Below are 25,131 nucleotides of genomic sequence, written 5' to 3'. Positions count from 1 at the left end.
GCATGGGCGTGGAGCCTGGCCGGAGCACCCTCTTGCAGGATCGGGGCCTGGAAGCTCTCTCATGCCCCCGGAGGCCCCGCTGCCTCCCGTCTCACTGTGTCAGTCCAAGCTGTGTGTTCCCTTGGATTCACGCTGCTTCATCACTGCCAAACTGGGAACTGCTCATAGCAGGGTCTCGTTACTCGCCATTTCCACTGCTGGGTACCTGCTCAGTGTCTGCTACGTTGTGGACATCAGGACATAGTTGTTGAGCGAGTGTTTGAAAGGGGCCAATTTAAATCTATTCAGTGCATTGCCATTGGGTTCAAAGAGTGTTTTTGAAGCCCTGTGGCCAAGCTGAGGGGGCCAGGGGTCCTGAGCCCAATCGGTGGGTGAGTGGTCCTGTGGGTTTCGCTCACTGCACTGTATGGCTCCTTCCCCCCAGCTGCTTGAATTACCGGAGGCAGCTAGAGACTCGACTGCTTCAGGAACGGGCCCAAAGGTCCTGAACCCCAGAGGGCAACTCACTGGCCAGCCCCTCTGGCACTGTGCTCAGCGTTCCAGGTCCAGAGCCCTCTAGTAGGGACAGAGTTGGCCAAACCCTGGGGGAGGGGCCCCTGACATCGGGACACTGCGGAGGATACCAGATTCCTGGGGAAGGGGTGAACGTGTCCTTGGCTCGAAGCGTGGGCCAGACAGAAGGTGGGGGTGGGGTCACCTGGGCTCTGCTTGGACAGAATGGCCATCTCTCTCGGGTCCTCTTTTGAAAAGGCCGGCTTTTGAAAACTCAATTCGAGCCAAAAACCATGCAGACACCCTAAATGGCCATAGAATTTTGAAACTGGGTCAGAGAAAGAGCCCAGTGGACTGAGCACATGTTTTTGCATACGGGAAACCCAGGTTCGGTTCCTGGCACTGCATGGTATCCTAAGCGCTACGGGGGCAGTGAGCCCTGCCAGGTGTGACCCACAAACAAACAAACAAACAAACAAAAGTCTGTATTTCCTGGTGGATTCTGAAACTCATCCAGGACACCCTGGCAAAGCCCCTCTGCTGAGAGGAAAGCAGGGAGTGGCATCTGGATAGATAGGACAAGATTGACCGAGAGAGTGAGTGCTGTGCGTGGTAGGACGGGACCTTAAGGTTGGCACCTAGAGGAATGGCGTCAGATGATTGGCCAGACTGTAGGAATGGGTGGGGCTATACAGTGAAGGCGGGACCTAAAGGGCGGGAGAGGTGGGGTGATTGACAGGACCCTGTAGGCAGGCTGACGGTGACTCTGCTTCCCCCGCAGAAACGCTGATGGACTCTACCACTGCCACTGCAGAGCTGGGCTGGATGGTGCATCCTCCATCAGGGGTGAGTCAGTGGTCCCCAAACCCTGCATGCCCCCTCCCTTCCCAGTCACTTCACTTCCTACAAAGCTCAGAACCACTGGTGGAGCCCTGGTTACCATGACAACGTACTGGATGCCTTGAACCTTTTTCCCATGCCCACCTCCCCCCCCCCCCCCGTGAGTCTAAGAAGGAGACACGCCCATTTTATAGCTAATGAGCCCCAACTGTCAGATTCTGAGCCAAGCACTTTTACCTGCAGCATCTCCAGTTCTGTGGGGGAGGAATTACCTCTCTGCTACAGCTGGGGAAACTGAGGCACAGAGCTCTGCCAAGGATGGTTTTTGTTTTGGATTGATTTGGGTTTGGGTTTTGGGTCACACCTGGCTGTGCCTAGGGCTTACTCCTGGCTCTCTGCTCAGAGATCACTCCTAGTGGGACTCGGGGACCATATGGGGTATCGTAGATGGAACCCGGTTGGCCAGGTGCTAAGAAAGCACCCTACTGGCTATACTATCACTCCAGCCTGGCTGGCACAGTTCGTAAGGGAAGGGGGCTAAGTGTGTAGGTAAGCGTGTGACCACCATGTGCTCTGAGGCCCCTCTCTCAGCACCCCTCCCTGGGTTTGGCGATCTGAGCCCAGATGTTCTGGCCGAGCGCTGGGGGAGTCGGTCAGGGATGATGTCAGACTCGTCTCCTGACAGCAGCCAGCCCAGCACTTGAGCTCGGAGGCCTGGGGTCAGGAGCTGCTGCTCACTTGCCAGGGCATTGGAGCCCGTGGCGTGGCCAGGCCTCATCTAGAAGATGGAGACTGTCACGTCTTCCTCGCAGGCCTGCAGGGAGGAGTCCTGCAGAGCACCCAGCCCGGACAGAGAGGGGCTCCCGGTAGCCGGCAGCTGTCATAGCTGTCACCACCATCACTGTCATCACTCCTGCATCTCCTTATCTCACTGGGTCTGGGGGAGCGCTGGGCGCTCACAGCCCACCCCTTCCCTTCCCCCCAGCCCAGCCCCTCAGCTGGGACTCAGCTGCTGCCCCAGGGGCCTGAATCCCACCCCCCAAGCCCAGGCCTGTGCTCTCAATAGGCAGGACCCTGGGGTCAGGCCTCTTTCTGTGGCTCTTTCTTGTCACCAATTTTCCATCTGCGAAGGCAAAGGCTGCTGGGCCCACAGCCCCACCCAGCCAGTAATGAGGCCAGGCTGGGCTGCAGGGCCCCCGGACGCAATTATTCGGGGTGTTTGGGCTGTAGGGCCTCCGCATGTTAATTAGAGAGAGGGGAGAAAGGCAGAGTGCTCTAATTAAGTGCTCTAATTAAGTTCTGAAGAAGAGCAGTGATTGTAACAAGGGGCTGACTTTGTCACATGGTGCCACCAAAAAGAAAAAAAAAAAGAAATGCAATGTAGGAGCGTAGGAGTGGCCATCGAAGGCGAGGCAGCTCAGATTGCAGGGCAGCGTCCCCACGCACTGCCACTGCTCCGCCCCATGCTCACGGGCCTAGAGAATGGAAGGGAGCCCAGGGTGAGGATCGGCCCCTGGAGGGTGATGCGTCTCCAGTCCCCAGAGCCCCTCCATGGTCACATGTAAGGCTGGAATAACAGAGGAAATGACTTGTCCAAGGTCACACTGGACGTTGGCAGAGCTGGAATAAGAACCCAGGGTTTGGGGGGCACCATTGGCATCTTGTATTTCTGGGCAGCACGGATGGGTCGGAGCCCCTGACCATGTCAAGGGCACTCACTTCTTCAGTCTTGGCTCCATCGTCATCTGTAAAATGGGGATAAGCATGCGTACCATATGCCATCACCGTGAATGCCGTGACAGAGAGCCGAGGGCCTGGCACACTCCAGCTGGCCAGGGAGGGCAGGGGCGCACTGCTGTTGGGACTCTTTCCTTTTTTCTGGCAATTGTTGGGCGCAGAACCCGGAACCTTGCCGTGCCATCAGGCAAAGCGCTCTGCCGCCGAGCCCCCTGGCGGCCCTTTGTGCATCGAGCCCAGAAGCCAGTCCAGCACCCGCAGCACACGGGGGATGGAGACGTGGGCTGCTTGCTGCCTTAGCACGCTCTCCTTGCTCCCAGAGTGACCGTCCCCAAAGGCCCGAGGGAGAGTGGGTGGATGCAAACCCAGCCAGAGGGGGACTCTGCTTCATGGGGCTCCGGGGGACGGGTCGATATGAGCCGGGGTGGGAGGAGAGCCCGGGAGAGCAAGCAAAGGCTCAGTGGGGTGGGGGCGGGGGGTGCAGGGTTGACCTGTGTGGGGACTGCCTGGGCCCTGCTGCCCTTCCACACCCCCCCATGTCCCGCCCAGTAGGGAACATGGAAGTGTCCTCTAGTGGCATCTTTGCCCTTTTCTAGCTCAGGGCGGAGCAGCTGTCCTGGGGATGGGCCTGGTGTCCCCGTCCATGGGGGTGGGGGTAGAGGGGTCCCAGGGGCCTGGTCCCGAGCACATGGCAGCAGGGACTCCCTTTGGGCCTTCCTGGATTCCCTTCTACGGGGCCTCTCTGGAGCAGGAGTCTGTCTTCTTTGTCAGATTAGCGGACCCCTGAAAAAGGGTGACCTCTCCCATCGAACTAGGGGATGCAAAGGGCAGGGCAGAGGGCCCTGCCATCGGATTGGCATGTCTCCCTCCCTCCCAATCTAGGGGGACTTTCTCGGGTCAAAGTCCATGTCTCCCTGCGAGACTATGATTATTGTCAGTAGAGAGTATTTCTCCGCCATCAGATTAGAGGACCCCTAAGGTCGAGTCTGTGCTTCCTCCGTCAGACAAGGACATACCTCATGCCAGGGCATTCGGTGGAGGTGGGGGGAACTCCCTGCCACTCGTGTCTCCCTTCATAGACGGGGTGTTCCCGCAGCCGTGCCCCATCTCCCCCACCTGACTAGCATTTCTCCCGCAGTGGGAGGAGGTGAGCGGTTACGACGAGAACATGAACACCATCCGCACGTACCAGGTGTGCAACGTGTTTGAGTCCAGCCAGAACAACTGGCTGCGGACCAAGTTCATCCGGCGCCGCGGCGCCCACCGCATCCACGTGGAGATGAAGTTCTCGGTGCGCGACTGCAGCAGCATCCCCAGCGTGCCCGGGTCCTGCAAGGAGACTTTCAACCTCTACTACTACGAGGCCGACTTCGACTCGGCCACCAAGACCTTCCCCAACTGGATGGAGAACCCCTGGGTGAAGGTGGACACCATCGCGGCTGACGAGAGCTTCTCGCAGGTGGACCTGGGGGGCCGGGTCATGAAGATCAACACCGAGGTGCGGAGCTTCGGGCCCGTGTCCCGCAGCGGCTTCTACCTGGCCTTCCAGGACTACGGGGGCTGCATGTCCCTCATCGCCGTGCGGGTCTTCTACCGCAAGTGCCCCCGCGTCATCCAGAACGGTGCCGTGTTCCAGGAGACGCTGTCCGGGGCGGAGAGCACGTCCCTGGTGGCCGCCCGGGGCAGCTGCATTGCCAATGCCGAGGAGGTGGACGTGCCCATCAAACTCTACTGCAACGGCGACGGCGAGTGGCTGGTGCCCATCGGCCGCTGCATGTGCAAGGCCGGCTTCGAGGCCGTGGAGAACGGCACCATCTGCCGAGGTAAGGGCCGCAGCGGGGCGGGAGTTCTGGCCGGGACTGCAGGCTGGGGTCTGGCATTTGGGGTTGCCAAGTGACTGTGAGGAGAATTCCTGAAGCTACAGTCCTGTCCTGCTGTTGAGTGAAGGTGATTCTTTGTCAGGGGGAGAGGAGGGGAGACTGAGACGAGGGGAACTTTTGTTTTGTTTTGTCTGGGGGACCACCCCTGGTAGTGCTCAGGTCTAACGTCGAGATCTGTGCTCAGGAATCACTCCTGGAGGTGCTTGAAAGACCTTACCGGGTTCTGGGAGGATCGCACTTGGGTCCGGCATGCGTGCAAGGGAAGCACCCACCGTGGTACCATCACACCAGCTCCTAGCAGGAGGCATCTGCACAGCCCGTCTTGAATGGTGGTACACATCCCCGTGAGGGGGATGATGTCCAGCTCTCAGTGGACAGGGTGTGAGCGGTTCCCATTGTAATTGCTCTGTGAATTTGAATGAGGGCGAGTGTCTGCATTTGCAGAGGGCTTTGGTTTCCTTTTTAAGAAAATGTGCCATCGTTGTGGCTGACTTGAGCTCCTGGTTATTAAGCTTTGCTCTCAGTCAGTGTGGGGCAGGCGATGCAGAGCTGACCACACAAGGACAGTTTCTTCTTCATCAGCGCTGCATGTCCCTAGAGGGTCAGCTTGGGGCTCCTCTGGGAGACAGAGAGACATAGCGGGGCCCAAGATTGGGGTGCTGAGGTCACCGGAGGGGAAGGAAGCCCGGGATGTGGCAGGCTGAACACTGTAGCCCTGTGCGCTTAAGAGGGGCCACTAAATTCAGCCCATGTGGCAGTGGAGGGAGGTACGTGGGGTACAAGGCATTGGGGGCAATGACAGGGTCACTGTGCCATGGTCAGTGGGGTGGTGGAAGATGTCTGCTATGGGCAGTTCCTCCGAGTTGAAGTAATGTTGGGGTACGGAGTGTCCAGCCCCGGCCTCCTTCCACCCCCTCTCCTGCACCCCTCACCCATTCACGGCCGCGGGAAGACCAGCCCGGCTCAGCTCACTCCTGGGTATGAGTCGTGGAAGCTAGTCAGAATGTGCTTAGTAAGCTCGGGGGGCCGGAGGGGCACCAGCTGCCACCAGGGCCTGTGCTGCAGCTGTGCCACGGGCCACACAGTCCAGTCTCTCAGGCACCAGCCCAGGACACCGAAGAAGGGCAACCCCAACTCCCAATGGGGACAGAGCACTTTCCCGTCCTCTCCCCAGGGTCTCTTGGCCCTCTCATGCCCCGCACCAGGTTCCGATGCAGATTCTTGGGCCTGGGGCAGCTTCCCTGGGGCCGTTTCTGTGGCTCTGAGGCTTCCGTGTCAGAGGAGCGTGTACTCGCTTGGATGATGTAATACGTGGCCTGGGCCAGCCCCAGTGGGACTCGCCAGACAGACCACGGCCACCGCCACTCCACGGAGCGCCCACAGACAATAGGAGGCTGTGCTTGGAAAAGACGCGTTTGATTCAGAAATATAACTTGATACGGAGAAAAAGCTGTTGCTTTATTAACACAAAGTAGAGAAGAGATAGGCTGGCTTCAAGTCTCCCTGGCAGACAGGCCGCCCCGGTGGTGGCAGCCATCCCGAGGGGTGGCCTGGGCTGGGCTGGGGGCTCAGGGGGCTCCTGGATGGAAGGAGCCGGGGATGGACTTGCAAAGTGGTTTGCAAAGGTGAGGCCAAGCCCATTCGATCGGGCCAGAGGGCCAGTAGACGAGCTGCTGGCTTTGTACTTGGCCAACCTAGGATGGATCCCCAGCACCCCATGGGGTCCCCTGAGCACTGAGCCAGGAGTAAGCCCTGAGCACCACCAAGTGTGGCCCCCAAACAAAAATAAGCCAACATTCCATCTGACCAACTTCCTGGGATGCCCTCTGCGTGAGGGGTGCAGAGGGAGGCAACCAGGGAGGCCCTGACCACTCACCCCGGCCCCCTCTGTGGCTCTTGAGCCTGTGTATTTCTTCTGCTTTCTACTAGCCAGGCACAGACCAGGGCTGGGGGAGACAGTTGTGAACGGGGTTGGGGGGTGGGGGAGGCATGGTCATCCCCAGCCCTGTCTTCAGTTGTGGTGGTAGTGGACAGGGTAGAGGGGATGTAGATAATTTGGGGTCCTTTTTTTTCCTTTTTGGGTCACACCCGGCCAATCCTCAGGGGTTCTCCTGTCTCTGCACTCAGGAGTTACTCCTGGCGGTGCCGGGGACCATATGGGTGCCGAGAATGGAACCAGGGTCGGCCGCATGTGAGGCAAGTGCCCCACCTACTGTCGTATCACTCAGGCCCCCAGTAATTTGGGTTTTTGTATGTTTGTTTTTTGGAAGTGTGTTCGCATCTCTATTGCTTTGGGGGTGCACACAGGGGCCCTTGGACAGGTGTCATTGGTGAGGACGACCCCGCAGGAACATTTGGTGGGTGTCACTGTGCGTCCGAGGGGCCTGCACAGTCACACCGAAGCCAGGGAAGGCAAATCTGGGACTTGCCACAGAGCTGTGCCACCTTCCTGCCTGCCCCCCCCCCCAGGCTGTGCCCCTGCTCCCGGACTGCAGGGGCGGGGGTAGGAGGCTGGCTCTGGGGTCCCTGCTCCCCGGCACTTGCTCTCACCAAATGCCCGAGTCTGCTTCCCCGAGTGCTGGGTTTCATTTCCTGGGTGCTCCTGCCTCAGTTTCCCCAGGGGGTCTCTCCCTCCCTAACTCTGCCCCTCCGTGCCTCTGCCGCTTCAATAACGGATCTGGAGGCCACGGCGCACGAGATCCCACAGGCCTTAGTGGGATTCTCAGTATTTAGCTTGGACAGGCAGAGGGGCTGCGAGCCAGCGGGAAGGGTGGGAGGTGCGTGCACTCGAAGATCTGCTGACTCCAGCTCAGGCCCCCGCTCCCACTGCTGGCCCCCTCCCTGCCTCTGCTCGGCCCTGCCCTGCCCTGCCCTGCCCTGCCAGGCAGCTTCCAGGCCTGATTTTCTCCCCACCCACACCCTCCTCTTCATCTTGGCCCCGAGACCTGGTGTGGAACCCAGCTCCGCCTCTCACTAGCTGTGTGAAGACATCAGTGAACCAGGATAAACAGAAGGGCAGCCTCCACGAGCAAAGCTCTGGAAACGCCTTCAAACAATAAGAATAAAGACTCAAACACTGCCTCTTTTGTTTTTCTTCTTGGGGGGGGGCTTATGACCCTTTTTATTTTCCTGATCTATCTATCTATCTATCTATCTATCTATCTATCTATCTATCTATCTATGGGAGAAACCTTCCCTTATCACAAAAGCAATGTAGTTATTTACAGAATCTCTAGAAAGCAACTGATTAGCAAAAGGGAGAAAATGAAGTCACCCCGAGCTGCCCACTGTTAACAGACTTTGCAGCATGGTCGCCCCTATTGATTTTCTAAAAGGAAGATTCCTGCTAAAATCACAAGAGAATGTTTGACTTGCTGATATCTTGTGCACGTTTCCCCCTGTTGTTCCAGCCACAACGGGTGCTGGGAGGTGTGCTGTCCTGTGTGGCTCACAGGGGCGTGAGGTGCCGCCATAGCTCTCTCTCGGCCTGGGTTTCACGGCCTTGCACAAATGTCCACAGGACGTCGTGGTTCCTCTGTCCTTTGGCACTGCTGCTGTGTTTGCGCAGGACGCGTTTCCAGGCGTGGAATTGTAGGGTCAGCTGGGACGTGCTTTTGTTTTTTCTAAGCGCTTTGGCCACGCACACGCTGTCAGATTGCCCTGCGGAAAAAGGCTGGGCCGAATTCCCCTCCCTCGGCCGCCTTTCCAGATTGCCTCTTTCTCCTCATACTCACCAGCATGGGCTGTTACGCCTGAGGCTTTATTTGGTTTCATTCTCAGAATCTAATGTTTCCCCACTCGAGGGAGGGAGGGAGGGAGGGAGGGAGCCAGAGGCCAGGGGTCCCCTCTGGCCCTCAGAGTCACACCCGGGGGCCAGCCTTTTTCCAGCCAACCTATCAAGGCTGGCCCCTTGAGCCAGTGTTTCTGGACTGTGGGGGTGGGAATCAAGGTCGGTCTCGGGAGGAGCGGGAGGGAGTTGGCCGGGTCTCCTGGCTGGGGAGAGGGCGTGAGGGCTGGAATGCTGGGTGGGAGGAGAGGTGCAGAACCCCCTACGGAACTCACTCTGCTGCTTCTCTTCAAGGGCAGGGTGGGGACATGCAGCTGAAGGGGGGCTGGGGGGACCGTCATCCCCTCCAGACCTCCAAGGACTGAGACCACACAGGCCTGTCTTGGGGGAAGGGGGATTGGCGGGGGAGCCTGGCCAAGTTAAGCTGCTCAGTCTTCGCTCTGAAAAGCTGGAATCGCCCCCTCCTTCTCTGGATGCTTTCTTTTCCAGACTATCATCCGTCTATTCTCCGGTCTACCTGCCCATCCAGCAACAGCAACTCTGTCGCCAGACATCAGAAAACCGACTTCTGGGGCCAGAGGGGTAGTACAGCCAGTAGGGTGTTGGCCTTGCATGTGTCGGACCCAGGTTCTATTCCTGGCATCCCATGTGGTCCCCCAAGCACCACTAGGAGTGACCACTAAGCATTGCCAGGTGTGGCCCAAGAAAGAGAAAGGAAGGAAGGAAGAAAGGAGGGAGGGAGGGAGGGAAGAAGCAAGAAAGGAAGGAAGGAGGGAGGGAGCAAAGAAGGAAGGAAGGAAGGAAGGAAGGAAGGAAGGAAGGAAGGAAGGAAGGAAGGAAGGAAGGAAGGAAGGAAGGAAGGAAGGAAGGAAGGAAGGAAGGAAGGAAGGAAGGAATCAGCTTCTGACTTGTTTACGTTTGCTGTTGTTCTGTTTGAGGGCTGTGCTGACTGGTGCTGGGGGACACCTACTCTGGGCTCAGGACTCCCTGGCACTGTGTAGGGCACCATGCAGTTCTGGGGACCAAACCTTGGGCAAAGCATAGGCTCAAGCCCTTTGGGTTCTCTGTCTGACCTCAGTGCCTGGTTTTCATGCTTCTCAGAGAGGCCTGGTGATCTCTTCATAGATGACCAGGAAGCTAACACATGTTGACTAACTAGCACTTCTGATCCTGGGCTCGGTGTGGGGGCTACAGAGATGCTGAGAGCTCTTCTAGGGAGGTCGCTCCCAGCTCCAGCCTTGAGCCACATGGAGATGCTGGGAGGTGGGGAGTCAGGAAGGCTTCCTGGAGGACCATCCTTTTCCCCCAGAGCTTTGGAGAGTGGAAGAACCAAGGGTAGGATTTGGCTCAGAGAGAAAGCGAACAGAAATCACTCTGGTCTTTTCTTTATTTTTTTGGGGGTCACACCCGGCGATGCACAGGGGTCACTCCTGGCTTTGCACTCAGGAATTACTCCTGCTCAGGGGACCATATGGGATACTGGGAATCGAACCTGGGTCGGCCGCGTGCAAGGCAAATGCCCTACCCGCTGTGCTACCATTCCAGCCCCCACTTTGGTCTTTTCTTAAGCTATGGTTTTGCTGACCTGCAGGTTGGGGGCAGGGGTGTAGAGAAGTGTTCTTGGCCACCAGGAAAGGAAGGAAAAGGGACTTCCAGGGCTCCAATGGGCTGAGTGAGGCAGATGCCAGCCGGGGCCTGGGGAGGCAGAGAGGGGCCGGGCAGGAGGAAACATACGATGCAGCTCCTATTCATCTGATCAGCTCCATTCCATAAAGGATGAGGCTGAGGTGCAGGGGCCTCTGGAGCAAAGCTTCAGGCCACACAGCCAGCGTCACTCTGCTTTCTCCAATGTGCTGGGCTGACTGAGTGACCCGTGTCTCCTGTGCTCTGCCTTGCCTGCGTCCCAGATTCTGGGAGAGCCCCTGAGATAGTAGAGTGGAAAGAATGAGACCAAAAAAATAATAATAATAAAATAATGGCCAAGGGGCTCAAAGTTAGACGGGTGTCATCTGGAGGTAGTTGGGCCTGGAAGGACGAGGGGTTTCTATGGCAAGAGGAGGGGGGTCCGGTGGAGCACAGCCCTGGGCGAGGCACCGCTCCTCTTGCTGAAGGGTTCGAGGCCTTGGAAAGGCGCCCCCCAACACCTGACCAGAGAGAATGGGTCTCTGCCCCCTGCCCAGCAGTCACCAGAGCCTCACTTCCTGTTCCCTTCCCGCACAGCCCCGTAAAACAGGTGGGACCACTGCCAAATCCCTGGGGTGGGGGCAGGAAGGCGAGGCCTGTGCTCCTCTTCTTCCTGCTTCTTGGAGGCTTCAGGACCTCCCCCCTTCCCATGTACGCAGTATGAAGAACCCCCAGGGGGCCAGGCAGTACCCCCCAACCCCCAGTTTCACAGAAGAGGAAACTGAGGCTCAGATTAGGTAACAACTTGTGCAAGGCAACACATGAGGAAGAGGCAGGATTAGAACCCGGAGCCCCCGTGTGGCTCCGCCCATTCCCCCCCCACCCCCCCCCCCACCCCCCCCCCCCCGGTCCAGGACCCTGCAGGGTTGAGTGTCAGTCTTCTTCCCGAACACTTGCAGGGCCATAAACAGCTGGGGAAGTGCCACCCCCCTCCAGCCGCTGCCTTTTCATCTGGCTGGGCGCCGGGATCTGGCGAGAGAGGCCCCGTTTATTGAGGAAGTTTATGCATTTAACAGTTTAAGCCTTTCTAAGCCTGTGGTACAACTGGATTTGGGAGCCGTTAACAATTCTGTGTGGTTAAGAGATTTTCATTGCTCTGCGGCAGCTGGCTCAGACCCCACTGGCCCCACGCTGGCCTCCGCCCCACCCTGCAGGGGTACCCCATCCCCGAGGCCCTTTGTCATGAGCTGCCAGGCTGGCTGCCAGGATGAGGGTTTCTCGCCCTCCCCTGCACCAAGTCTCCAGGTACAGGCTTTGATCTGAGAGGAGCGACTGAGGGCCAGAGAGAGGAAGGGAGCTGGCTAAGGCCACACAGCGGGTAAGAATCTCGAACTGAGACCTGCTGGAAAATCCGGAGTCTTTCCTCCACCTCTGACCCACTCAGAACCCAGCCCCTGGCATCTGGGGGGCTGGGGGGCGCAGCACGGTGGGCTGAGCTTGCTGCCTTTGTCCACCTTATGTCTGCCTTACGGGGCTCCACCCACATCAAGTCCTTCACACTCTCCCAAATGCTTCTCTCCCCACCATAGCTCGGAGGGTGAAATGCCATTTGTAATTATAATGTCTTACATATGTACAGTTATTTATTTACTTACACCCTGCCTGGTTCCAGGAAAGATTAGAGGCGGCTTTTGTGTAGCATTTGGTCTCACCCTATGACACACTTTGATCTGAATGATACACACATGAGAGAGGCAAAGCCAAGGTCATTATTGCCAGTTTAGAGGCAAGGAAAACTGGAGGAGGACCCGGGGGCCAGAGAGATAGTACGATAATACAGCAGGTAGGGTGCTTGCCTCCCCACACAGCCAACCTGGGTTGATGTGGTTCGGGCACCACATATGGTCAATGGACTGATATGGCCCGGAGCACTGATCCCTGAGCAGAGTCCAGAGTCAGCCCTGAGCACTGCTGGTATAGCTCAAAATTTAAAAAATTTTTTTTTTTTTTTAAGGAACATGATGGGACCCAAGAGATAGTACAGTGGGTAAGGCACTTGCCTTACATGTTGCAGACCCTGGTTTGATCCTCGGCATCCATTAAGGTCCCCCAGCCCTGAATACTCCCGAATGTAACTCCAATATAAATAAATAAAATAGAACAAACTTTAAAAAAAAAAAAAAAAAAAGAGGACATGGTTTTTCCAGGGTCACAGGGCACCTTGGGGTCAGAGCCAGGATTAGAACCCAGTTCTCCAAGGATGTTCCCTGGTACCGGCAATTCATCTGTCAAAGCAACCAGTCCACCAACAGGCCAAGGAAAGAGCTGCCATACAGTCAGCCCCACTCCATCCACTGACAACCTGTGTGGCCGTGTCTTGTCCTTCACTCATCACCAGCTTCATGGCCATGGAAGCTGAGGCTCAGGGCAGGGGAACTAGCTCACACAGCACCCTGGCTCCAAACACTGGCAGTGCCCTAGCTTCCTGCACCTCCCCCTGGACTCCACTTGGAGCCAAACAGGAGCCCAGGAAGTGGGCGCACATTGGTCTTTGTATCACCCACTATGAACCAGGCCTTAAGTCCTAGGATGGATGTCCAGTTTCTTCCCGGGTCCCTGGGTCCCCGAGGACCAGGGTAGGAGTGTCACTTCTCTCTTCTAGAAGGAGAAGGAGCAGCTCCGTGAGGTCAGCTCACTGGCCCCAAATCGCACTACACGAGCATGGTGGAGCCAGAAATGAAAGCCAGAGCCTGTCTTCACACCAGAGTGTTTGGGAATGTCTCATCATCAGCCAGATGCACTCACACTCAGCGGCACACTTGCTGTCAACAGCCCTCAGAAGTCAGGGGAACTGGGCAGAGACAGTCGGGTGGGCAAGATGCTTGCCTTGCTCATAGCCGACCTGGCTTCCATCTTGGGCACTGCTGGGAGTGATCCCTGTGCACAGAGCCAGAAGCTGGCTCTGAGCACGGCTGGGTGTGACCCGGTGTGCACCCCGCTCTTCCCAACGCCCCCCCCCCCACCAAATAGATCAGAAAATGAAGACTTAGTACTTCATCGGGTTGCCCAAGAGCAGGGAGCGACCCACAGTTTAGCTAAAGAGAATGACCAGGGTGGGGACTCAAGCGAGGTCTCTGGCTGGCCCGATGCTGATGTCCAGGTGCCCGTGTGCAGCTCCTGCTGTTGTGTCTTGCCCCAGGTCCCTCCTGAATCCCCTCTGGCACCACCACTGCACTGAACCGCAAGGACCAAGGTCCCAGGGGTTCTGACTCCCATACCATGCTGGGGGGTGGTGCCAAGGGGGGTCTGACTCCCATACCATGCTGGGGGTGGTGCCAAGGGGGGTCTGACTCCAGTGCCATGCTTGGGGGTGCCTGGGGGGGTCTGACTCCAATGTCATGCTGGGGGGTGGTGCCAAGGGGGGTCTGACTCCAATGCTATGCTGGGGGTGCCAGGGGGGTCTGACTCCAATGCCATGCTGGGGGGTGGTGCCAAGGGGGGTCTGACTCCAATGCCATGCTGAGGGGGATGGCCCCTTGTGCTATGTCTCCCCCATCCCTATGTCCCCCCACCTCTTTCATGCAAGGGTTGGTGTGGGGTCCTCAGCCCCCTCTCCCCACTCTCCCTCTCTTTGGTGATTCTGTCCAGGCCCAGAGCTTCAAACGCCCCCTCTGGGCTTCTCTCCATTAGGCCAATTCTCTCAAGTCCAACTCACATACCCAGCTGTCACCTGGGCATCTGCATCCTCCCCGCCCCTAGGTCTGGGCTCCCCTACAGCCAGTCTCTAAAGGGTGAGGTGCCTCCTGGGACCTGGAGGGTGCTGGAGTGATGGGGGTGGGGAGTGGCCCGGGGTACAGTCAGGGGCACTCTATCTTTGTTGGCTTAATGACAGATGTCCAGGGGGGCACGGAGTCCTTTTCTTCTGGGAAGGGATCAGATAAACTCAGGAAGGTCTGCTCTAAAACTTGATCCTATCATGCCTGGCTCTGCTCAGAGCTGCCTGCACCCCTCATCTTACACAGAGCCAAAATGAGCATCCGGAAGAGGGCCAAATCCGTGCCCTCATGCCACAGCCATCTTCCCTCTCCTCCCCCTTCCTCTCCCGGCATTCTGCCCTCCTTGACCATTCCTTCCGCCTGGAATCTTCTTCCACCGTGGTTGGCACTGATTGCTCCCTCACCTCCTTCCAGTCTCTGCCACAGGTCACCTTCTCGCCCAGGTTCCTCACTTCCCTCTTTTTTAAAGGGAGGCGCATGCACATGCACACTAATGCACATGCATGCTCACACACACATACATGCTCACACACATGCATGCATGTTCATACACATGCATGCTCATACACCTGCATGCTCTTACATACATTCTCACACACGTGTGCGTGCACAAACATGCACACACACATGCACACATGCATGCATGCTTACAATGCACACACATGCATGCTCACACATGTACATTCACATACATACATGTTTACACACATGCACACATACATGCATGCTCGCTCTTACACACATGCTCACACACATGCATGTTCACACATGCACACATGCTCTCAGTGCACACACATGCATGCTCACACACTTGTACACTTATGTACATGCACATTCACGCACATGCACACTCACACACGTGCATACACACATGCACACTCACCCATTCCCTTCAAGCACTTGCATACAGCCTGCCCCACTTCCAGCTTCATTTCCCTCCTCTATCACCTACCTTCCATGCCATGCTCTTCTTGTAATTGTCCTCTTGTCCGTCCACCCTGGGGAGTGCCGGCTCCTGGGGCAGCCTTGTACCTGCACACAGGTCCCCCACCTCCGCTGTTGCCAGTGTCTCGGGATGTGCTTAGTGCATAAAGGACTCAGAACTGTTCGCTGTGGACCCCACCTCTGCCCACTCGCTGGACCTTGCCACTTCGATGTGAGCCAGGAGAGTAGACCGACAAAGGCCCTCGGAAGGGTGGTGGGTGCCCGAGGGACCCCGCTGGCCAGGAAGCCTGCGGTCAGCCTGTGGCTGGGAGAGATGTTTCTGTTCTCCGTGCTCGGCCTTTCTGCTAACGTGGCCCATCCGTCTTGGAGCCCCGAGAGAGGCTTTCCGTCTTACTTGTGTTCTCACGTTGACACGTGGAACTTGAACCCCTGCTCCTGGCCTGCACTAGCCTCACCGAGGCGGGATTCCCAGCGGGTGGTCCCAGACCAGAGGCTGCTGGGGCTGCATGTCCTCACCCGGAGCCCGCGAGAGCCGCCGCGTGCCCAGCAGCGTGCACAGAGCTGAGGAGGGGAGGTGCCCCAGCGCTCCTGTTCCCACTCTCAGGCCCGCCCTGCGGCCCACTTCAGACCCCTTTGTTTGTTTTGGCTTTGGCTTTTGGCCCACACCTGGTGGAGGCAAGGGGCTGCTTTGGGCTCTGCTCAATGGTGCTCAGGGGACCATGCACTGCCAGGAACCGAACCCAGGGCCTCACACATGCACGTCAAGTGCCCTACCCCTGAACCACATCCCTGGCCTTTATCAGATTATTTTTATTTTTATTTTATTATTATTTTTTGGTTTTTGTGTCACACCTGGCGATGCACAGGGGTTACTCCTGGCTCATGCACTCAGGAATTACTCCTAGCGGTGCTCGGGGGACCATATGGGATGCTGGGATTCGAACCCGGGTCTGCCGCGTGCAAGGCAAACGCCCTACCCGCTGTGCTATCACTCCAGCCCCTCTATCAGATTCTTTTTAAAAAAATTTTTTTTCCTCAGGGGCCAGAGAGATAGTACAGCAGTAGGGCACTTGCCTGGCGTTTGGCTAGCCCGGACTACATCCTCAGCACCCTTGAGCCCCTGAGCACAAAGCCAGAAGTAATCTGTGAGCACTGCTAAGTGTGGCCCCATAAAAAAAAAAAAAGCATGAGTTTTTGATGTTGTTTATTTTTATGTTTCTTTATCATTCCCTCTCTTCCTTTCCTTTGTTATTGACCTCATTGCAGTGATCCAGTGGCACCCGCTGACTCTGGTGTGGTGTCGACACACACACCGGGTGGTGCTCCCTGAGGCTGCACACGGATTGCTGAGCTGGCACAGGCCAGCCGGGGGTCTCATCTTGTTGCGGCTCTGGCATACACTCCCTGGGGCTCACCCATCCTGCCTACAGCTTGCACACACCTTAAAAAAAAAATCTGTTGCAGTGCTTCTCTGGGCTGACTTCTCTTCGTGGGGCCGAGGGGGTGCCTGGAAACTGCTTTCAGCTCTGGGGATTGCAGGTGGCAGAGCTGCCCAGCCGGGAACAGCAGAACCGCTGGGGTCACCAGTGATGGCACCAGGCCTTGAATTCACGATCGTATACGGGCAGGGCAACTGAGGCAGCTGCTCATGCCGCGGAGCCATTCCTCCAGCGTCGTCTTTTGAGTGGGTTTAAGTAGAGGTGGTCCTGGCGATGCTTAGTCCAGCAGTGTGAGTCTGATGGTTTGGTGCTTGGGACCCCGAAGGGCCAGGATTCGGACTCAGGCCTTGCTGTGTTAGGCCTATGCTCAACCACTCATGTTCCCTCCCCACCTCGCAGCTCCTGTCTCCGAGCCTCCTCCTCCCTGTTGCCCAAGGGGGCGGCTGTCCCAGACTCACGCAGTTTAGAGGCAATAGAGACAAGAGAAGGACGGGGACGGGGGATGATTCTCCTGCGCTTGGACCTGGCAGAATCAGGTGGTGGGGCTGGGATGTGTGTCCCGGCACCTGGGACCAGGGGTTGGTAAACTGTTTTCAGTTCCAAACAAGAATGGACAGACAGTAGGTGCCAAATAAGTGCTGGTGAGGCAGCACCTATTTGGGTCTGGTTTGGGAATAACACTCAACCAAACAAGGTGCCTTTTTTTTTTTTCTTTTTGGGTCACACCTGGAGATGCACAGAGGTCTCTCCTAGCTCTGCATTCAGGAATTAGCCCTGGCGGTGCTCAGGGGATCATATGAGATGCTGGGAATCGAACCCAGGTCGGCCACGTGCAAGGCAAATGCCCTACCCACTGTGTTATCGCCCCAGCCCCCAGATAAGGTGCCTTTATTGCACAGCATTGGAGCCACTCAGAACCAGGGTCCCCAGATCCAGATATGGGATCTGCCCTTCCTTGCCCTGGATCCAGCCTTCACCACTGACAGCCTCTCAAGTGGCCGGAGAGTGGCCCTGACCTCCTGCAACAGGATGATGGCCCAAGTTGCCTGCCCCACCCCATCCTAGAGCGGGGGAAGTTTAGGAAGGCAGTTAAGATCCAGTCATCCCTGTCCGGTCCTGGCTCCCACGTTTACTACCTTTTTGATTCTAGGCAGGTGACTCACTTCCTAAAGCCTTGATCTCCTTATCTCCGAGCTGGATACAATCGCCAAGGGAAGGATGCAGGGAAAGTTGTCTTAATGAGATGATGAAAGTCAAGTGCTGGGTGGAGCGCAGCTCAGACATGGCTGTCTCAGTGCTCAGGGCTGCCACCCTCCCTCTGCAGATAAGGAAACTGAGGCTCTGGGAGAGCAAGTGACTCTCCAGGCCGTGAGACCAGTGATAACCCGTATTGCCCCGTGTGCCTCAGGAGTCAGTCTAAGCTCTTTCCAGCCTGTGTCCCCAGCAAGTCCTGGGCCCTCCTGCGAGGACTGTGCCTTATGTTACCCCAACTTCTTCCCAGAAACCCTCTTTGCACACGCCACATTTTAGATACTGAAGTGTGGTCACTGGCTTTCCAGTGCCTAGGCGGCCGTGCAGCCCCAGGGACCCCATATCCGTCTCCCTGGCAACCCCCGCCTGGGCTTTCCTCCCCCACACCCTGTTGTCAGAACTGTCTGTCTCGGGGAGCTCCTTGGAGTCCCCAGAGGGATGGGCAAGACCACATGTGCTCTGGGTCCATGAGAGCGACCAGGCAGGCGTCTGCAGGGGTGGAGGTGTGTGTGGCCACACTCGGCGTGTGGCAGTATACGTGTGTGCCAGCCATAGATAGGCATGTGCCAGTGTGTATGTGCCAGCCACACTAGGCATGTGTCAATGTGTATGTGTGTGTGACCACACTAGGCATGTGCCAATGTGTGTGTGTGTGGCCACATTAGGTATGTGTCGGTATACATGTGCACCAGCCCCACTAGGCATGTGCCAGTGTGCGTGTACACACTAGGTATGTGCAGTGATGACCCCACTAGGTGTGTGAAGGTTGCATGCCAGCCCCACTCAGTGTGTACCACTGTGCGTGTGTGTGGCCACATGAGGCATGTGCCAGTGTGTATGTGTGCGGCCACATGAGGCATGTGCCAGTGTCCAAGAACCCCCATCTGCCCCTGCCGCCCCTCCTCATACGTCTAGGAACATCCACAGAGGAGCACATGGATGTGGTGTGGCGTACACAGGTCACCGGGCCTGCAGTAAGTCGGGCCATCCCAGTCCTTCCATCTGTCCATGTGTGTGCCGGAAGCACACCCCCGGTCGTGTGCCCCCTCAGTCAGAGAGTGTGTGTGTGCAGAGAGAGAAGCGTGGTACCACACGGTTGTGCGTGTCCAGGCTGTGTGTCAGGCTCCCTGTGTGTGCATGTGGGTGCACACACACATTCATTCCATATTAAGTCACATACATGTCCCCTTGAGAACGGGTCTGTGCGAGCATGTGTGTGTGCACATACTGGATTAATGGATGGTGTGTGGCACACATGCAGACACACACTCATCGTCTGGGGGAGGGTGTCAGGGCCATTGATTTTCTGTCGTTAGAAGTTCCCTTGGAGGCCCTTCAAGTCTCTCGCCAGCGGCGGCCCGGCTCCGGCATTCTTCCTGAAGCAAACGGCCCCGTGGCCACAGCCTCGCCCGCCTGCCCCCTGGCCAGTCCAGAAATCCTCCCACCTGCTCTGTTACATCTGCAGGAAAGCCGGGGGCCCGGTGGGGTGCAGTGGGAACCAGGGCTGGTCGAGCTGCCCATCCTGACTCTGTTGTCTGACCAACGTGGCAGCCTTGGGCCTGTCCCTCCACTTCCCAGAGGCCAAGTCAGGTTCACGCGGCTCTTTCGCCTTCTCCCAGGGGGAGGCCACGTCTGCACAGCACACCAAGAGGCCGGTGGTGGTGGCCACAGAACAGCGGCAATGCTTTTGGAAGGGACCCCCCACGCCCACGTCCCCCCCACCCCAACACACACGTGCCTGCCCAGCGCTGCTCCTGGGACTTGACTAGCATCCCTTGTTTCCATCCAGTCACTGCCATCTGCTATTGTCCTCTTCCACAGAGGAATCCGAGGCCGGACAGCTAAAAGGATGTGCCCCTGGGAGACAGTATGCGGTCAACCAGGCACTGGACACAGGTTTCAGGGGCCCCTAAGCCTTCCTGCGGCCATATTCAAGGGCCTTCCTCAAGCCAGAAGCCGAAAGAATGAAGAGGCCAGGTCTGAGCCCACGGACATAGGGCCCCGGGTGCCCAGCGAGCAGAGGAGGGGCAGGACCCCGAACGCAGGGGTTCTGTTCGGCCTCTGCTCGGTCCACGCTCAGGGCCCCCCCCTCCTGCTGCCGTCTTTGTGGCCCGGGAAGAATGCCTCTCTTTATCTCCCAGATGCCCCTTCCCTTTGATTCTCCTCTCCCCAGCCTTTCTGCTGACCTCTGCGTGTTGGGAATCCAATTAGAGACGTGGACAGAGAGAGTGACAGGCGCTCGAATCCCGCCCCGGCCCCGCCGAGCACGCCTGCTGGAGCTGTGGGCGGCCCGCCTGCTTGTCATGCCGGGCCCTGCGCTGGGCTTTGTGGGGATTAGCTGCTGGGGGTGGGGGGCTCTCTGCAGATGGGACCAGAGTGATGCTGGTGAATGTCACGTCCCCGCGGAGAGTGGAGGAGGGGGCCGCCTGCTCAGCGCAGAATCCAGCATCGGGCTGGGGTGGGGGGTGGGGGGTGGGGGGCGTGCTGGGGCGGGGGAGGGGGGCATAGGAAGAAGAAGGCTGGCCTTGGGGCGCAGGGGCCCCCTCTGGCCTGAGGGGCAGAGAGGTGGTGGGGAGAACTAACTCTGTGCCGCAGTTGGGATATTTGGTTTCTCCGTTGAGGTTCAGAGGGTCAAGGCCAGACTGGAGAAGAGCTAGCAGCCAAGCAGAGCCCACTAGGAGGGGCTTGGCGTGGGGGTTGGGGGGGTCACGTGGTTGCAGGCTGCGGCCTGGACCTGAGGCTTTATTTGCAGAACACTTCAATATGACGGTGGTCGGACGGTGGGAGAAGCCCAACAAAGAGGGAAGGGAGCGGCCCTCGAGACCTGGAGTCTGCACCTGCCTCGCGAGAGCCCGGCCTGACCACCAGGCTGAGCTCAGACCTGCGTGGCCGGATGCCATGTGCTGGCCTCGTGCTGGGTCCAGGCATGGCGGGGCATTTGATGCACCCTTGGCTTTGGAGAGAGCAGGCGGGAGAGCCGGAGGCACGGAGTGCGTGAAGCGGGGCGCTGAGGCCTGGGAAGATTTATGAAGCAAACTGGGAGGTGTGGGAGGGGCAGGGCTGGGGGTGGAGCCACATTCAGCCAGAGTCCCAGAGGGCCTCCTGGAGGAAGGGGCAACTGAACAGAGAGATCTGGAAGATAAACTCTAGGAGGCCTGAGAGAGTGCAGGCCTAGGAGCAGGGCAGGTGTAGGACCCGTCCAACCCACCCCCCCATCTTCATCCCACAGCCACTGGGATCGGGCAGGGTGGACCCAGCTCCCACCACAACCCCCCTCCCCCCGATCCCCCCCACGCCCGCCGCAGTGCAGCTGTGGTGCCTCCAGGGTCAGTGGAATCCGCAGCCTGAGGACACACGTCCTGTCCAGCACGAGTGGCGGGGAGTAGCTTCCAAGAGCAAAGGGGCGGCTGAGAGCCCGGCCCGGGAGAGCCAAGCCCGCTGTAGTGTGTGCCCCTCGACCCCGTTCGGTGGTCACTGCCCCCAGCCTGCACCAACCCCAGGGAGCAGGGCTGGCTTGGCCGCGTGCAGGTGAGGCTGAGGGCAGCCTCGGGTTTGTTTGTTCCTGGCGCCGGCTTGGAAACTTGGGAGCCTGGGCCTTCCCCCAAGCCCCCGGATGCCACAGGCAAACCCAAACTCTGTCCCGTCCCGGACGTGTCCCCTGCCAGCGCAGTTCCTGCCCACGCGAGGACTCTGTGGCGGCTCAGAGTGGACATGTGCTGGGTGGATGGACAGAGGGAGGGAGGGAGAGGCAAAATCAATCAATTTGTCCTTACTCAATGCCCTTTAAAAACAAACAAGTCTGCACTGCCCCCGTCCTGCCAGGGAAGGTGTATTAAATATGGATTAATCTTTTAGCTTCCGTTCTCCTGAATACAAAATGGGAAGGGTGTTTGGTCCCAGGAGAGCATGAAAAGAGACTCATTTGGCTTCCCTTGCCGGCCTGGGCCAGAAAACACGCTCTACCTCCTACGGGACCCTGACCCCACCCACACCCACCCACTTGCCCCTCAACACGGGCGCTCATCATAGTCCCTGCCCTGACCTCGCACCCCTGCTCCCCTGCCACCTCCCCATCCTCTCCCCACTCCGACCTCCCTACCTGGGCCCCTCTCTGAGGTGGGCACTTCCAGGCAGAGGCCGTCCGTGCCTGCTCCCCCGTGCGGCCCACCCACCCTCTGCTCCCCTGAACTCGGCCCCTTTCTTCCCACCTGCTTCGCCACTCTCTCCTCCTGGCCCCTCTCAGCTCTTGCTGTCTCTCCTTGACTCCGGCTTGCAGCCTGGCTCTTGCCCTTCTGCCCCCAGCGCTGCCCGGTCTCACTTCTGCTCTCTCCCCTGACCCCCAAACCCTCAGGCTTCTCCACCTTCTTCCCAGAGGACCCGGGAAGCTGAGGTCTGAGAGTGAAGCCTTGCTTCTGCTCCTCGGCCCAGACACCAGGGGGGCACCAGGGACCACAAGCAGCCGCCCTTTATCCGTGAGGTGCTCTCAGCTGAGTGCTCCACTCTTTCCAGTCACTGTCCCTATGGTGACTGAGCATCCGTCCCTGGAGCAGGTGCCTTCAGCTCAGGGTCTCAGTTTCCTCATTTGTGAAAGGCGATGTGAGAGTCGGAATAACTAATTCTAACAGAAGGCGGGCGCCAGCCTCCCCCAGCCTCATACTGGACCAGAAAGAGAAGTAGGGGGAGTGAGTGGGGGAATTCCCCCCTGGGAGCTGAGAGCAGAGCCCATTTCCAGGGCCCAGTAGGTGAGGCTGACTAAGGGCCGGAAGTTGGGGCCAGGGGACTGGCATTTCCCTATCTGTCCCTTCTGTTGGCATTGCTGATGCAGTGACCAGCCTCCCTTGGGCACCCCCTTCTGCTGCAGTGCTGTGGTGCAGCCAGGCGTTGGGGGTGGAATGCATGCTGGGACACTCCCACTCCAGCACATGTGGGGGCTCCAGGGATCGAACTCGTTACTTTCACTCCTGTCCAAGACCCCCTCCTTAAGCTTTGCAGGGCCTTCAGGAGGCTGGGGTTGGGGCTTCCGCTGGCTGTGGGCGGGCTTCAGCCTCAAACCCGCAGCTGGGAGGTCACTAGCACAGGTGGTTTGCACACCGCTGGCCCCCCATCTCTGTCCCCAAGACCAGAAGCCCCCACAGGCATGGGGAGAGCCACCCCACTGTCTCACTGGCCACGTCATCCACCTGTCATCTCTGTCCCAGAGGTTCTGGCCCGTAGATTCTAAGGGCACTTCAGATCAGGGAACCGTAGGGCCCCCACTCCCTGGGTGTGCTGGACTCACACCTGTCCCCTCGGAGCCTCGGCCTTCTCGTCAGAGCCTTCGAATAGGTGGAACTCAGGGCCACAGTCTGGGGTAGGCGAGGAGCCAGTGTTTCTCCAGTGCCCCCCGTGGCGCCCCTGTCCTCTTGGCCTGGCTCTTGGGGGGCCCTTTCAGAGCTGACCTCCACCCACCTCCCGGCCCCAGGACACTGGCGTCCTCTGCTCCGCCCCCTCCACCTTCCCACGACCACCCAGCCCAGCCAGCTGCCGCCCTCCCGCCCACTCAGGACCCAGGGGTCAGCCGGCCTTGCAGTGTGGGAGGGGGCCGAGAGGGAGAGTCTGTCCCCAGGGAGTGGGTGGGGGGGTGAGACCAGGCAGGTGCGTGTGAGAGGTGGGGGGGAGGGGGGGGCTCTCCCCAGTACATATGTGCGGGCCAGGGGGCTGCAGACGTGTCTGAGGACTCCAGAGCCTGAGCCTGGAAGAGAGAAGACAAAAGAGCGGAGTGAGCCGAGGAAGCGCTGGGTGGGAGCTGAGCCCATTTGTATGCAGCGGAGGCAGAGCCCGGCCAGCCCAGCTCTTCAGAGGAGTCGATTCCCAGGGTCCTGGGCGGAGGGAGGCTGCGCGCCATGCTGCAGCGGCCTCCCTTCCACACCGCCTTGCACTGCCCAGACCGTGCAGGTGGGGAAACTGAGCCTGTCTCCTAAACCAAGAGGCGTCCCTCCACCTATGGAGATGCCCACAGATGTTGGATAAATGAGGGAGTGAGGAGTGAGCGCTGATGGCCAGTGTGCTGGGCGGGGCATTGCATGGTACCCAGGGGATGTCAGGGTCTGAACTGTAGCTCAGTGGGAGGGACCACGCTCTGAACACATGAGGCTCTGACTTCAACCATATGGGAAGGAAGGAAGGAAGGGAGGGAGGGAGGGAGGGAGGAAGGAAGGAAGGAAGGAAGGAAGGAAGGAAGGAAGGAAGGAAGGAAGGAAGGAAGGAAGGAAGGGAGGGAGGGAGGGAAGGAGGAAGGAAGGAAGGAAGGAAGGGAGGGAGGGAGGAAGGGAGGGAGGGAGGGAGGGAGGGAGGGAGGGAGGAGGGAAAGAAGGAAGGAAGGAGGGAGGGAGGAAGGAAGGAAGGAAGGAAGGAAGGAAGGAAGGAGGGAGGGAGGGAGGGAGGGAGGGAGGGAGGGAAAAGGCAGGAAGGCAGGAAGAAACCTCTTCATGTGACCTACAAAATCTATGCCTTGTGACCACCCCTCCCTTTTACAGATGGGAAAGCCAAGTCACAGAGAAGTAGCATGGTCAGGCTCACACAGCTCGTGCCCTGAACACAGCTGGGGCTCAGACCCTAACATCTGCCCTGTGCCTGGGAAAATGGGAAAGGAAACACAGACGGGTCCCTCTCTGTCCCACCCCACCTGGCAGTGCCCAGGCATGCGGCAGGTGCTTGATGAGGCTTGCTGAGTCAGAGAGGCCCTTCGTCACCAGTGGGCGTGTCTCCCAGCATGGTCCTCGCCTCGCCCCACCCCCACCGGGCAGGTGTTGTGCGGTGCCCTCCCAGGGGCCGGGCCCCAGAGGGACAAAGCCCGGGGCGCGCCTGGGCAGCCCAGCCTCTGCGCGGGCTGAAGCTGCTAACAGGCTGGAAATCTCTTTTGTCAAAGCCTGCACTGCCTCCAACCTCCTTTAATTAAAGACAATTAGTGCTTTCAGCCCCTCTGCACAGCTCAGCTCCCCTGTTTGCAAACACGCAGCTGCGGGAGCTTCGTGGGCCCCCTCGCTGCCGCCCCCAGCCCCGCGTCCCCAGAGACACACAGAGGTGCCTTTATGAGCGGCATGCAGGCGCCTCTGCTCCGCAGGGTGGGAGCACTTCCGGGCCAGCGCCACGAGCTGCAGACCCCTAGGGTGGCCTGGCACGTGTGAGTCGGGGCACCCAATCTTCACCGTCAGCCCGGGGTGCCGGTCCACCCGGGCTACCTTGAGAGGACGTGCTACTTTCTCTCTCTCTCCCTGTCTGCAGTTTCTCTGGACCCTGCTCCTTAGATTTCCAGACGCCCCTGTCCTTTCCCCCAGGACTGTGCACCTGATCAGGTCCTGAGTGCCTCTTTGGAAGGTAGG

General features: G+C 58.6%; 1 protein-coding gene across 7 annotated transcripts in view; it reads left to right on the top strand.

Annotated features, from left to right (window-relative positions):
- The window catches only part of EPHB2 (EPH receptor B2), a 206,339-nt gene that overhangs the window by 69,854 nt on the left and 111,354 nt on the right, over nucleotides 1–25,131 (top strand). For all 7 annotated transcript variants that reach the window (XM_055139251.1, XM_055139246.1, XM_055139250.1 and 4 more), the window contains exons 2-3: nucleotides 1,274–1,338; nucleotides 4,208–4,892. In XM_055139251.1, the coding sequence (XP_054995226.1) occupies nucleotides 1,274–1,338; nucleotides 4,208–4,892 (750 nt within the window). The remainder of the gene's footprint in view (nucleotides 1–1,273; nucleotides 1,339–4,207; nucleotides 4,893–25,131) is intronic.

This window comes from Sorex araneus, chromosome 5 (assembly GCF_027595985.1).
Source record: "Sorex araneus isolate mSorAra2 chromosome 5, mSorAra2.pri, whole genome shotgun sequence".
Lineage (NCBI taxonomy): Eukaryota > Metazoa > Chordata > Mammalia > Eulipotyphla > Soricidae > Sorex > Sorex araneus.
The sequence above is the reverse complement of the archived record's forward strand: the minus strand, read 5'-3'. Positions and strand labels throughout refer to the sequence as shown.